Below are 15,929 nucleotides of genomic sequence, written 5' to 3'. Positions count from 1 at the left end.
TCTCAATGGCAATAGCACAAACTTTGGCATGCTACTAGTCCTACATAATTACACCTACGTAAGTAAGTAACTAAGTATAAGTAAGTAAGGCCTTATTTAGACTGCAGTCACATTCAGTCAAATCTGATTCAAATCTGATTTATTTCTCAAATCTGATCTTTTGGTCTGCCGTTTTCAAGTGACCAGATCTGATCTGCGTGTTCAGAATGGCAGCCAAATCCAGCCTGAATCAGATCTGTGCCACATCCAGATTGGAATCTGATTTGTTTAAATTAAGTCTAAATGCAGACAGGTCACATGGAATCTGATTTAGAACAGGTTGTTGCATTCAGACTGAGACAGATCGCCTCAAATCAGATTTGAATCAGATTTGAAACCACCTCTGAATGTGGCTCAAGTCACATTGGACATCTTAATCCATTCACCTGAAAAAGTCACTAGAGGCAGTCCAAAGAAGCCTAGTGTCTAAAGCTGTGTTCGAAAAGCTAAATCTGTGAAAATATGTAGGCTATCCATGCTCAAGTGACTTGGAATTGTTTTGTCTAGTGTTTCAGTTAGGTCTACAAAATGAGACTAATTGTTATTGCTTTTATAATTAATTACTATATAGAGGGTATGCACGTAACATCATCATCATACCCGGAAGTTATGCAGGAACGCCTACTGAGTGGCAAAAAACTATTTTCTGGACTTGACAGCCCGTACATCCAAACAGAAAAGTCTTATCTGTATTAAACAATGTTAAACAAGGTTAAACTCACTTTGCCACTCGATTTGCCACTACCAAAACACTCGTTGTTTAGTCAAAAATAAAAAATAGTTATCAACCAATATTTTCAGATCATGATTGGTTAGGTGTATGTGTAATGTCAACTATCATTGATGCTGAAATCTATATAATCAACGTTATACCTTTTACAAAGAAATAGATTTTGATTAATTTTAATAATTCAACATAAAAGATGATAAAGATCTGTTAAAATATGAATTTTAATGGATATAATTGTGGAAACCACGTACATAATTATTTTTACAAATGGTCTACTGGGGGGAATGGAAAAAAAGATGAATAGATTAAAAATAAGTATCTTTATTCTAAGGTAAATGTAATCCTATGTTTCGGTAGTGAAATGTTTTGGGAGAGTAAATATATATGAAACATATATGAAAATACAATATGATTATTGACTGTACCTTTACTAAATATGTGTCCCTCTGGTGCAACATGAATATGGCCAAAGTTTTTCTGAAATAGCATATGAATTTCACAGCATTTCTAACTCTGAATTTGAACCAATTCGGTAGAATGGCTCTACTATGAAAACCTGCAAAACCTGTCAGTCAACACACCTGTCAGTTTGTCCGTCACACCTCGTGATACGCTCCATATATGTCCAATATAGAATTCATTACATATGTTGATCGACCTCATCTGACCTCATCTGACCCCATCAAATCCTATACACTCAAGACACTGCCGCCACTGCCACCCTTAGATCTCCATATATGGAGCTGACCTGTTCTGACATTCCATATGTTGAGCTGACCTCATCAAACCCTGTAAACTCAAGACACTGCCCCCGCTGCCAACCTTCGGATCTCCATATATGGAGCTGACCTGTTCTGACATTCCATATGTTCCATATTCCATATGTTGAACTGACCTCATCAAACCATGTACACTAAAGCCAGTACAGAATTCATTCCATATGTTGCCATGCCAAAGCGCCAGCCCCCGCCCAGCAGTCTGCCTTCACCCAGGCGGATGCGTGCACGCGACCTCGCCCTCAGGGCGTCTTACTGGTATTCCATTTTGGTAACACTTTATATTAAGGTCGCCTTTATAATGCATTATAAGCTAATTTATAATGCATTATAATGTGCTTATAAGGCATTATAACACTCGTTATAAATGTTTGTAATCATGTATAACAACTTATAACCACGTTTATAACATATTATAAGTGCTGGTCATAATGCATTATTATGCTCAGTGGAACAGCAGAGCACATTATAACTATCATAACTTAGATGGTTATAAAGGCACATAGAGAAGTGCTGTAATGTCTGTGTCATAATGCATTATAACCAAATGTGTTTATTAAATGGAATAATGTCTTATAAACATCAATAATATGCTATAGCATGTAAAGTTTTGTCACTTTACTTAAAGGTCACAAAGTCATGCTATAGAGTATTATAAAAATGATACAACTGCTAATAACCATTAAAGAATGTTGCCACTTCACTTAAAGGTCTCAAAGTCCTGCTATAACATATTATTGATGTTTATAAGACATTATTCCATTTAATAAACACATTGGTTATAATGCATTATGACACAGACATTACAGCACTTCTCTATGTGCCTTTATAACCACCTAAGTTATAATAGTTATAATGTGCTCTTCACTGAGCATAATAATGTATTATGACCAGCACTTATAATATGTTGTAAACGTGGTTATAAGTTGTTATACGTGATTATAAACATTTATAACGAGTGCTATAATGCCTTATAAGCACATTATAATGCATTATAAATGCGCTATAATGCATTATAATGACGACCTTAATATAATATTACCAGATCGGTATCAGGTTACCTACCACATCTCATGGACTTCGATGTGAGCATCCAGGAGAGCCACCACGTCAGCAGTAGCAGCCCTCCATCCAGAGATCCTGGACGAGGCCAACCCCAGCTGCTCACCATGCCTCACTGTCTCAATACGAAGCCCTGGGTTCTGTTCCTGAATGGACTTAACGTATATGTCAAGGTCCCCCTTAAGGTCCTCTGATTTTAGAAGGAAAAACAGAGAGGGAGATTATTAATGGGCATTCAACATGGATTTGTAACATAATAGGCCTACCGGTAGTTGCTGTTTATCATCCCTGCTAACTTTCATTATTGAATATTAAACACCTATGTGAATAAGCTGATTATCTAAATTATAGTTACATGTAGATTCAGAAGCTGTATGGGAAAGGACTTATGTATACTCTGCAGCAGTTATGTGGAATGGGTTACCTGCAAGCCAATAACTTAAGTCCTCCATGAAGAGCTGGCTGAATAGACGCTCCATGGACCTAACCATCATGTTGCCTTTTTTATATTTTGTTGATATTTATGATTGATTTTATTTTTCTGTATGTCTCTGCCCCTTTCAGACTTAACCACTCTGTATAACTCTGATCCTTTCGCAACACATTTTGAGCTTGTAGATTGGCTATGTTCGGCGAATATAGAGCGTCGCAGTCCCGCCCCCTTTCATGACGACGCAAGGCCCAGGAAATAATTCCCAATGCATTTTTCCCATAGACATTTCAAAAAGTATTTATTTAAAGACCTTATAAGTGTCGTACAAAGCCAACTTGAGTTGTGACAAATCATGACAACAAACACAATATTTTGGACCAAACAAATAATTACAAAGAATAAAAACAAAAAAAAAGTGTTGTAACCTGCCGTTTTTTTTCTTCTTTCTAATTCTTTGTTTGGCCCAAAACATTGTGTTTACTGTCATGATTTCTCACAACTCGAGTTGGCTTAATTTGTACGACGCTTAAAAGGTCTTTAAATAAATACTTTTTGAAATGTATATGAGGAAAATGAACGTGGAATCATTTCCTGGGCCCTTGTAGGGGGCGGGACTGCGACGCTCTATAGAGAGAAAACAGGATGAATATAAAACTGTCGACAAAGAATAAGGGAGTGATTTGAACACTCAAATCATAGATAGAGTTAGGTCTTTGCTATTCCGGAGTGAAGTCTGTTGAGGTTGACCCAGACATTCCATGGTAGGAGAAATGACTTAAGTGGAACAATTCCTTATCCCAAAAATGGAGGGATCGTGGTAAAGAGTCTCATGAAGTGTGTGTGCGTGCGTGCGTGCGTGTGTTCTACTGCATTAAACATGAACGTGTCACCACCCTGTTCTTATCATACCAACCATTGGAGCTGTTATCATCCACCAGAATGATTTCTCTCAGCAGGTGTTTGGGTGTTCGGTCAATGATGCTGCGAATGGCTCTCTTGATGATAGACAGGGCCTCGTCCAAGAAGATCAACACCACTGCCATACTTGGAAGGTCCTTTGGGTACTTCTTTTCTTTACACCTATTCAAGTATAGAACAAAATGTATTAATCAGAAAATATTTCTGTATTTTGGAATTGTGGCAGTCTAATGTAATCTACCCAACATTTCACCTTAGATATTTTCTCTTTTTTCTTCCAGTGGTGGAAAAAGTTTTTTACTTAAGTATCAATACTGCAATGTAGAAATACTCCCTTACAAGTAAAAGTCCAGAATTCAAAATAGTACCAAGTACCAAAAGTAGAAAGTACTCATTGTGCAGAATGTCCAATTTCAACTTAGCAACTTTGGCTATTTTCAAATGGCTTGAAAAGTACAGTACTTACATACTTTCCACCACTGTTTTCTTCTATGATCACTATAGAATTGAAGCTAAATCTGTTAAACTCATTGTAATGTGGAGTGTACGCTATTTTGCCTTGGAGATATTTTAAAAAGTTTTATTTTTAGCGTCTAATAAGTTTGATTGCTATTCCTGACACATTGTGTGTTCATTCATGTTGTGTTTTCTGTCAGTCTTGATGTGTGAAGACTGACTTTAATGTGTTCCAACTTCCCACCCATTGTTCAATTGGCTCATTGACTCATTTTCACTAACTGCGCTCCGTTGTCTCTCCATCTCATGAGGACATAAAGTCCATCTACTGCCAAAAGTGTCTTACCGCAAGTACAGGAAGTATAGGGCTACATTTTGTTGAGCTTACTGGAACTTCCTGTAGGCTACTTACAGATTCAGACACTTCTGGCAGTAGGTCTTGTCCAGTCTAAGGAGATACAATAAAAAACACCACACACTTACCTGGGGTGGAGGGTATATGGAAGAACTCGATCTAAAGGTAGGCGGTCACTGAGAAAGACATTGTAACCATATTTCATAAAAAGAGCTTGTGCTTCTTTTTGTTCATCTTCAGATAGATCATCCCCCCAGTCCTTGAACAAGTAAGAATTGGGGAACAGTTTCTTCTTCGTCTTCAGTTTCTCCTTTTGGGGCTCCTGGTCAGCGTGTTCTCCCTGTTCTGGCTGCTTTTTCACCAGTGAGGCTTTCATTGCAGCTATGACTCTTCCATGATTCTCGTGGTCTTCTGAAAGCATTTTTTGCATGGCATCCTGTTTTTGTTCCAAGATTTTAATCAAGTTGTCTGTCAACACAAGAGAGACTAAATTAGATACATCAAGAATGAGTAGCCTAGTAGGGAGAAACCCAGTGCTGTTGGACATTTGCATTATGATCACTTATTCAAATCAATTTGTCAGATAATGCATTCATATCTAATCAAATATCAAATGTTTGTTTTTTTTTAATATATTTTATGGAGGGACAGACAGTAGGCTGACAGGAAATGGGGAGAGAGATAAGGGGGAAGACATGCAGTAAGGGCCATCGGGAGTCGAACCCGCAGCACACTGCCAAACTGGATTAGTAGTAGTATTAATAGTATGTCTGTCAGGAATATCTGTTCCGGACCCGGTTAGAACTAATTGAAAATAGCACTTGACATTTAAATTCACATAAAATAATTTGGGATATTGGTCAAATCTAGCTTAAATATTATCAAAGTATTCCGCTTCTGCAGCACCCCTGGACTGGCATCACAGCACCATGGGGTGTACCCATGTGATAAACCCTGCTCTACTGTTTACGATTCTAAGACATAAACAATCATACACTAATGTTATAAGCAATTAGCAAGCATACAATTACAATTGAATAATTTGGGCAATTATTCATCCATATTAATGTATTCATGTCATACAATAGAAAATTAATACATTATTGCTCAACTCACGGAGGTTACTGATGTTTGGCTCCAGATGTGAAAATCTTGGCTCCGAATCTGTAAATCTTGGTACCAAAGGTGCTTTGTCCTTCTCATGGTCACTTGTTTTTAATGGGTTGTATCCATTCATGAATGACATATAGCTGGCCAGTAGAATTGCTCCCAGCAACAGCAGGATAGGACGCTTACGTTTCATCCACACAACTCTCATTGTCACTCACTGTCAAGGACACTGTCCTCATCTCCTCATGAAACAAGGATCTTGTACCGACCAAGATGAACTCACTGAACAAGTTAGTCCTGCCTGCTCTGTGTGTGTGTGTGTGTGTGTGTGTGTGTGTGTGTGTGTGTGTGTGTGTGTGTGTGTGTGTGTGTGTGTGTGTGTGTGTGTGTGTGTGTGTGTGTGACTGTGTGTGTGTGTGTGTGTGTGTGTGTGTGTGTGTGTGTGTGTGTGTGTGTGTGTGTGTGTGTGTGTGTGTGTGTGTGTGTGTGTGTGTGTGTGTGTGTGTGTGTGTGTGCGTGCGTGCGTGTGTGTGTGTGCGTGTGTGTGTGTGTGTGTGTGTGTGTGTGTGCCTGCGCCTGTATAGGCTATAGATATAGTGTCATGATGTTATGACACTATGAGATAGATAGATAGATAGATAGATAGATAGATAGATAGATAGATAGATAGATAGATAGATAGATAGATAGATAGATAGATAGATAGATAGATAGATAGATAGATAGATAGATAGATAGGCAAGAAAGACAATAGTACTACAGAATAGCACAGAAGTAAAAAATAATGCATTCAATAAAAACATTTTATTTACATTGTAGAATCCACAATTTCTACAAAAAGGCTCTCAATCACTCACTCACTGGGTGACTCGCCATCGCACGCACGCACGCAGGCAGGCACGCAGGCACGCAGGCACGCAGGCACGCACGCACGCACGCACGCACGCACGCACGCACGCACGCACGCACGCACGCACGCACGCACGCACGCACAAGAGAGTTCAGACTCTTCTTCCTTCCTTCCTTCCTTCCTTCCTTCCTTCCTTCCTTCCTTCCTTCCTTCCTTCCTTCCTTCCTTCCTACCTTCCTTCCTCTCCTAGAAAGGTTTGATAATATTTTGCATTTCCCATCTCTGGCCGGTACATTCCTGGACCACCAGTTGACTGTCTGTGATCTCCAAACATCTCTTTGTCTTTATATTCTTCATTTCTTTACCCTAAAAAGAAGAGAACCAGAAAAGCAACAATTTTAAGTTTGTCTCCTGACTGAGTTGTAATAAGATACCAGGAAAGTGGTCAAAAAGATGGTATTCAAATATTACTAGGAAAAATACTAGATAGTATTAAAATATGGTTATATCCTTTAGAAATGGCTGTAAGTACTAAGCTGTTATCTAATTCACACATGATAACCTACAATGGAAATATAGTAGATGGTAATACAATTTGGTTTAGAATCTACTTTCCTATATATGGGAAATGTTCAAAACAATTTGAGAAGATTTTCACATACGGTATAATAACATGCACAAAATAGAGACCCCATGTGAAAGTGGTTAACACTGTGTTGTTGGTACAGTACACAGTACAGTTGCACAGTAGCCTACCTGAGTGAAATCCCAGAAACGGCTCATGCCCTTCTCCGTAGCCTGTTTACATTGGTACAGGCCGGGGATGTGAGTGGCTTCGCCCATATCGACCAGACACCTGTTCTCATTGTACTTGTGGGACTTGATGCGGCCAATGTATAGCTCGCCACTCCCACGGTAATATGTGTACTGAGAAAAACAAAAATAAAGAAAACAGAAACAGGTACACAAGGTTTGTGCTTAAATACTGTACATCTGAAGTCTGATACTTAGTTGCATATATATTATAAATACATAAATGTATTATATATTTTAGTATACTTAGCTTAGTTTTAGTTGCTTGAAATAGATTATCTACTGGACATGTTGTATACTAAGTTTGTACTTAAAATAGTCAATCAACAATAATAAGTATACACAATATTATCAAATCTTGTGTGTGCTACAAGGTCACACTGCAACATGTTGGGAGCTTGTACATCCGCTATTTCCATTGTGCAAACTTGTCAGGAGGCCACAATTCCACACGTAAATGTTGCTCACTTGACCTCCATATGGTTGGCAGGTGTCTGCAATGGGAGTATTCCACGGGGGGTGCCCAAAATCAATGCACAAGTTGGTATCCATGTGCTTCATCTTTGTTTTATGCAAGTCAAGACGAGAAACAGATAATGCATTAGTATGGGCTGCACAATACAGTACATCTCTTTAAGGTGTCTAACTGCCAAGGACAGGATGTGCAGGGCAAGCTTGGTTATTATAGTTCTGCATTTTTCAGTAGCGTTGATCTTAAGTTTGTTTTGACTTTACACTTTTGCAATTGCAGTTAGTTTTAATTAATTTTCTTTAGTTTGTTTTTATTTGGTCTTTGAAAAGGCGTAGTTTTAAATATATAATTTATATTTTTAAAGTTTTAGTATAGTATTTTTATAGTAATATGGGGTAGTCAGGGGCAAGATTGAAAAGGTTGATTTGGAATTTATGAGTGCTCAAACATAAAACAAAAATGTAACACTATATTGGTATTGATGAAGCGTGCACGATGCATGAACCACGTGACCTGTACTGTTTCTGATTCATTATTGACGCTTTCTTTGGCACTGTCCATTTAGACGCTTTATAGGCATTCATTATTTTCCAGGTTTTATCTCCTCATGCTATGGAGAAAGCTGTGGGAGGCTACTGTGCATGTAAAATAGTGTATGTCTTTAGCTCCAAGCTCCACCCACCGTAAACTTACTTCACCAGAGGCCACAAGATCGTCCAAGGGATCCAGTTGTGGATACACGTTCTCCAGGTACCACTTGAAAGGCTTACATTTGAGCCTCTTTCGGAGCTTCTTCCTCTCTGACACATCTCCGATATCTATCCCATGGTCCTTGATGGGTCAGAATTAGTCTTGTTTACTGTATGTGTGATAGTGTATGAGTGGTTCTCAAAGTGACGTCTGGGGATCACCAGGGGTCATTGAGAGGGTTCCAGGGTTGTCCTGTTTAACTTTAACCACAATTGCATCGATATTTCAAAATAGCCAATCTACAAGTTCACAACACGTCGTTGTGGGATCTATTACTATTTTCCAATTTTTTTTCCCCAAATATATATATATACATTTTATATATATATATATATAAAAATGTAGAATATTTTTGCCACAAGATAGTTTCAGATGGGGTACTGTGGCCAAATACCTTTTCATTTAGGGATCCTTTCCTTGGCATGAAAAAAGTACGAGAACCACTGTCCTACATTACCTTGAATGGCATCCTCCAGGCCAAATTGACATTGTGTTTGTACTCGTCCATCCACACCTCTGCTACCCTAAGGGCGTTCCTCTTCATTGCGGGGACCAGGTCTGGCATATAGGGCTTGTGGGCCCTCTCAATGTGGGCAATCTTGGAGCAAGGAACAACCTCTATACTCCCTCCACACGTCCACACCTGTAATAATGGCTATTATTAACAACTTAGACCCTCCTTAATGAAACTGCTGTAATGTGTATTTTCCCCACTGCACCAAATGTCTTTGCAGAAAATAGCTGAGATTGTATTATGTTCCCCCCAGAACTTGATGCAGAATGAGTTCAGTTACGTGTTAACACTTCTGGGCTCATTTTACCATCTATTCTGTGTTTTGTGTGCACTCCAGAGAGTTCTTAAGTTGTTGTTTTCTTTTAGATATTTGACATTCATTTAATCTGCCCCCATATGCCCCCATATGTCTACATATAAACTCCATTTTACACGAAAGTGACTTATTTTAAAAATAAATATGTTTTTTTCTTTTAATTTGTATGCCAATTAATTCCTCCCCACACACACACAGTGTGTGTTATCACTGTTGTATCCCACAGACTCACCTGCCAGTGAGGAGTCCCCACCGGGAGGACATCACGTACAGCCTTCGTCCTATACTCCTCCCACCCAACACTCCTTGCTGACACTTCTCGGTGCCACCCCAGCCCATAGGAATATGTGCAGTGATATCATCCTAGATCCTACCCAGCTTCCCTTCTCCAAACACGCCACGTGTTCGTAGAAGCTCGACAAAGCTAGATGCATCACCACACGAAGGATTCGAACCCACATCCTCCACCACCCCTTTGAACATTGCTGATTGACAGGTGTCAAAAAAGACCATATCATTGCTATCAGGCAGAAACCTTATATCAACATATGTCTACTTTCTTTTGGTGAATGAATGCCCGACTTCGTCGTCCAAGAGTTTCATGCAAAGGTTGCAAAAATAGCCAACCTACTGTACAAGCTCGCAACATGGGCATGTGAAGAAAACGCGGTCAGGGTGCCGGCCCGGTTCCGGCGAGCCGCCCTGTGTCCGAAACGGTCGAGAAATGACAGAGTTACCATGTGGGGGTCCCCAGGGGGTTCCTGTACTGTACTGTACTGTACTGTACTGTACTGTACTGTACTGTACTGTACTGTACTGTACTGTACTGTACTGTACCACCACAAATCATCATATATACAGTTAATATGTGTGTGTGTGTGTGGTAGGCTGCGCAACAGTGACACTTGGTTGTGAAAACCAACCAAATGCTATTTTCGTGCTCAGACAGACCCAGCCATGAGCCAGCCAGGGACCCAGGGACACACATAGCTGTCTATAGGAGTGGTTGCACCACTCAAAAATTAAGTGAAAATGAAAGTGGTTTTCCAAGTTTTCCATCCGTCAGTGACAAAATGTAAGCATATGAGATAAAAACAGAAACAAGCCCAATTGTTGATCCATATGCTCTCATGTGCTGTATTGTTGTGGTTGACTCACTCGGATTCCTAGCTCAACGTTTTCCCCACCATATACTTGCATTCCTTCATCAAGGGCCCCAATTTCTCCTAGAAACTTCCTGTCTGCAGCTAGGATCCCCATGACCGATGGACTCCTGGAGAAGATATTGTGACTGGTTACATTATGTGTCTGACATGTCAAGTTGTCAACCAAAACATTTGATACAGAATAGATCTTTACTGCCACAGTGACATGGCCAAGGCTTTGTTTACAGTTATTTGCAATTGGATCAGATGTATGTGTGTCTGCAAAAGGATGTATACACTGATGAGTACTGCTTAATTTATACGCTGTCTTACCATGGTGTCGCCCTTGCTGAAAAAACTACAAGATCGACAATTTTCTGCGAGCAGCACCATCTTATGATTAAGTATAAATCAGGCTTCAGTGTCCAGACTGTGACACAGCTCTATAAATCAGATTTGAAAAGTATTACAAACCACCTGTGGTTCGAAGCTGGTTTGTAAAAATATGTTTCCATATGCTTTTTAAAGGACCAAGCCGTCCTGAAAGGACTTGGTCCTTTATTGTTTTTGTTAGTTTTTTTCTTCTCCTTCTCCTTCCGCCAAAAAATAGCAGTTCTGGCTGAACTGGGCAGTCGGTTTTCACGAAACTTGGAAATCTGGGCACTGCCAAGTCAGTGTATGAGTCTTCAAGAACCCCCCCCAATCAAAGCTGACTGCATATTGTTCTTATTGCTTATGCCGTCCTGCTTGGTCCCGCCTTATCGCTGCTTGCAGCTATATTTATTACTCTGATTGAATAATTGGATTTGGGCTAGCGTGAACATAATATCCCACAGCCAAAACAACTCTAATCAGTTTGACTTGAACTTACTTGCCAGGCATTGAGGGATCGTTGAGCTTGTACCACTCAGGCCTAAAGCTCTCGTACATGCACCACAAGGCCCAGTCGAAGGCATGGGCAGAGGCATGGTAATTCACCACAGCCAGGTCATAGTAGTTGACCCTGTCAAACACTGGAGAGACCACCACCGTTCTGTCCAGTTTGATCTGTGTCAGCAGAGGCTCCGCCCTAGGAACAGAGTACAGATACCTCAGTATACCCAGTAAGCAAAATGATCTGTTGTGTACTTTACTCAAGTTCTATACTTATGTAACTTTTTGAGATACTTTTGCTTCACTTGAGTATTTACATTTTTTTATACTCTCTACTATACACCTCAGAGAAAATTATTGTACTTTTTACTCAAAACAGTCAAATAACTAGTGGAGTAACTCCACTACAGTTATTTGATTTGTTTGCTTACTTGAACCATTATATATAGTTAAGCAACCAACCCGCCCCTCTATACCAGAAAGCACGCTGGCTGGGCCAGGCTATTTCAGCAACAACCAACGGACAGACTTAACCAATTTCAACCTGGCTTCTAAATTTTGGGCATGCCATTTATTGGCAAGATTTACTTGCTTTTCTTTTCTTTTCTTTTAATGTGAAAATAGGAGATGATCTTTCAGATCTTATATTTTCGTTACTTTTGCATGAAACTTGACTAAGATGAAATGTGGAGATACAAGGTTTCCTACCACATCTCATGGACCTCGATGTGAGCATCCAGGAGAGCCACCACGTCAGCAGTAGCAGCCCTCCATCCAGAGATCCTGGACGAGGCCAACCCCAGCTGCTCACCATGCCTCACTCTCCCAATACGAAGCCCTGGGTTCTGTTCCTGAATGGACTTAACGTATATGTCAAGGTCCCCCTTAAGGTCCTCTGATTTTAGAAGGAAAAACAGAGAGGGATATTATGAATGGGCCTGCATAATCAACAAGGAGCATAGTTGCTGTTTACCATCGCTGGTAACTTTAAGTATTGCCTCATTTCTTATTTATACTTGCAGCAGTAAAATGTGAAATAGATACCTGCAAGCCTTTAAAGTAGATTAGCTCCATTGTTAAATTAAAGTCCTCCAGACCTAATTATAACCATCATTAGTCAACCAACCATTAGTTGAGTTGTAGCAGGTTCCATCACCATGTTGTTTCTTTGCCAATTTAGTTACAATGGAAATGTTATGAATGTATTGATTGATTGTCTCCACCAGGCCGAAGGCATGGGGAGAGAGTATGTTTTGCACTGCGTCCGTGTGTGTGTGTGTCCGTCCTTCCTTCTTTCCGTCCATCCGTTACCAGCTAATCTCCGCCACCGTTGGCCCGATCCATGCCAAACTTTGCACACACACTCCCTGGATACCAACGACGAACCTCTGCCCCAAATATTTTTCAATGGCCTGTTATAGCGCCACCATGAGGCCGATTTAGGCAAAACACATTTCTGTAGATTACTCGTACACATTTTATCCATACATCACACAATTTGGTATACACTATCTCCATAGTCATGTGATCAACACGGATCTGCACCATTTCCCATCTTCCATCCTGATTGGCTAATATTGGCTTCCAAAGCTCACATGATTGGTCTGTTTCGAACAAAATGCCACAAATCACAAACACAGTGTGCGATTTCCGTGAAATTATACACGCACATTTCCACTAGGCCGAGGACGACATGCCACTCATTTTTTTCCAAATCAGCCTCATGGTGGCGCTATAACAGGCCAATTCCTGTTTATAGCTATAACTGCATCAATCTGTATACAACTTATCTATTTTCCATAGAGGCCATGGAAAAACATTGTTCCTGCATCCCTCCACATCTGCCGGCCACCATGAGGCCAATTTCTGCTAAACACATTGCTTATGTTAGTCACAGGTTTCATCCAAATCTCACGCAAATCGGTACACATGATCTCTGTAGTCATGTGATCAAGACGAGTATGTTGGATTTCTCAGATTCTACACTGATTGGCTAACATTGCCTTCCAAATTTTCAGGAGTGGCCCGTTTCGTTCAAAATGCTGCACATGTCCTGCTCATCCAGAATTCTATCCTCAGAGATGCTCTGAGTGATCTGGCTCTGCATTTCCTCAACAAAATGACGAAAATTGTTGCAAAACACAAACAAACAAAACATGTTTATATTACTTTACATTTACATTTTGCCAAACATCTCACACAGTCCTATCCTCCTGGTGGAGACCTGTGCCCAGAAGGGCACTTTTTCTAGTTTTTTTCTGTATCTGCCGTTTTCTAGGTCAATGTTTGTTTTAAAAACGCCATTGACAATGAAGAGAATAGTAACTAACACAAACATTAAATCCCATTAACAAAAAAGAGAATTTAATGTTTGTTTTACATCATCATTACATCACCTAATCATAGCAACATGAGTTAGACTTTAATATATTAGAGTTAGATTAATAGAGGTTACACGTAAAACATACCTGTATGTATTAAGTTTGGATGCCCATTGACCTCCTCGATGTTGTAAGATGATAAGAGCGCCCCTCACTTCACACGGGTGTGATTTTTGAGTGGTGCAACCACTCCAAGGAACAGCAATGTCACCTATGTGACTATGAGTACCAGTAGGGGCAAAAGTGGCGCTGTGGTGCCAGAAACAGAGAGAGAGAGATAGTGTTGCACTGTTGCCTGCTAATTACAGAGAGAGAGAGAGAGAGAGAGAGAGAGAGAGAGAGAGAGAGAGAGAGAGAGAAAGAGAGAGAGAGAGAGAGAGAGAGAGAGAGAGAGAGAGAGAGAGGCAGGGGGAGAGGGGAGTTGCACCACTCAGTTCACACGGGTGTGATTTTTAAGACATAACATGAGTTGACTGAGTTGACTGAGTTTGTGCCTGATGCCATGAAGACATATTGAGGTTAGACAACACTAGTCCTAGTGACATGAGCGTGACGACGTGGTCCACTTCCCATAAGCCATTTTAACCCATTCTCTGGACGGGAACCCCTTGATAATTAAAATGAACGTGTCACCACCCTGTTCTTATCATACCAACCATTGGAGCTGTTATCATCCACCAGAATGATTTCTCTCAGCAGGTGTTTGGGTGTTCGGTCAATGATGCTGCGAATGGCTCTCTTGATGATAGACAGGGCCTCGTCCAAGAAGACCAACACCACTGCCATACTTGGAAGGTCCTTTGGGTACTTCTTTTCTTTACACCTATTCAAGTAGAACAAAATGTATTCATCTGAAAATATTTAAATGTTTTGGAATTGAGGCAGTCTAATGTAAAAAAAAATATGGCGGTCTTTTTGAGGACTGCGCAAGTATGATACATATCATACCCTGAAGAAGGCATCTTGTTTGCCGAAACGTCGGTTCAATAAAAGTTTTATCTTTTCCTTTTTTCAAAAGATATAGCTACACTACAATCGAGGGAATCAGAAAAATCAATGCAGAATTAAGTGTATTTAGAAAGACCCTAATTATAACGTGTAAATTATGTTTTCTTGATTAAATGATTGTCATTGCAATTCCTACCACATTCTGCATTTGTCTCATGTTTCTCTGCTTCTGGTTCTCTCTCTGCCCGTCAGTCCTGATGTGTGAAGAGTGAAGGCTTCTCTATAATATTGTATTCTCAATGTGTGTTTTTAAACTTTTGGGTCCACTAATTTGACTTTTCTTGTCTTTTAGATATTGAAGACCTGGATGACTTACACTGTCATATGATCCTTTGTTCTTTAGTGATGCCCTGACCCTGATACATTGTTGTATTTTGTTTTATGGGATTGCATACACCTTTTCTCTATTTAGGGTGGGTTCAATATGGTTTTAAGGGGAGTGTCTTAAGGGTTCTGGTTATCTGTGCAGCCAATGACCTGCATCTCCATGACCTTCTTACTGGGGGTGTGGTCTATAAATGTTTGGTGGTTATTGTGTCCTGTATTGTCTGTCCTGATGAAGGTCGAATAGACCGAAACGTTGAATAAAGAGCAACATTTCTGGCAAGTTTTCTGACAGTGTGCGGGACCCTTCTTTGTTTTTCAAAGATACCTTTTTAAGTATACTTTATTGCCCTACGCACCTGTCAATAGCCTTGAGGTGTGCATCGGCCTTTTGCTAAAAATGAAGAGTGAAGACTGACATTAACGAGTTCCCAACCATTGTTCAAAGAAACCTTTTGCTTTTTCCAATCTATTCCTGGTTTGGCAGACACTAATATCTACAGTTAATCTTACTCATATACGAGTCATACGACGAGTCATCTCAAACCTTTTAATTTCAAGGACCACCAGTTCGTTACACATTAGGCCACAGACCTGCATATAA

At 40.0% G+C, this 15,929-nt stretch overlaps 2 protein-coding genes across 2 annotated transcripts in view; both read right to left on the bottom strand.

Annotated features, from left to right (window-relative positions):
- Positions 1-15,929, bottom strand: part of LOC306923912 (putative polypeptide N-acetylgalactosaminyltransferase 8) — a gene marked incomplete at both ends in the record, with an annotated part of 29,061 nt that overhangs the window by 12,642 nt on the left and 490 nt on the right. Inside the window, 2 exons of the mRNA XM_079502258.1 lie at positions 2,611-2,797; positions 3,954-4,120. Of these exons, the coding sequence (XP_079358384.1) occupies positions 2,611-2,797; positions 3,954-4,120 (354 nt within the window). The remainder of the gene's footprint in view (positions 1-2,610; positions 2,798-3,953; positions 4,121-15,929) is intronic.
- Positions 7,091-14,779, bottom strand: LOC306923196 (putative polypeptide N-acetylgalactosaminyltransferase 8; the record flags this gene model as incomplete). The annotated part of the gene is made up of 9 exons (XM_079501223.1): positions 7,091-7,095; positions 7,536-7,656; positions 8,011-8,103; positions 8,708-8,845; positions 9,222-9,407; positions 10,753-10,867; positions 11,611-11,808; positions 12,321-12,507; positions 14,650-14,779. The coding sequence occupies 9 exons, from the start codon at positions 14,777-14,779 to the stop codon at positions 7,091-7,093; spliced, it is 1,173 nt and encodes a 390-aa protein (XP_079357349.1).

The sequence above is a fragment of the Electrona antarctica genome, assembly GCF_951216825.1.
Source record: "Electrona antarctica genome assembly, chromosome: 5".
Lineage (NCBI taxonomy): Eukaryota > Metazoa > Chordata > Actinopteri > Myctophiformes > Myctophidae > Electrona > Electrona antarctica.
This window is presented reverse-complemented; position numbering and strand designations above follow the sequence as displayed.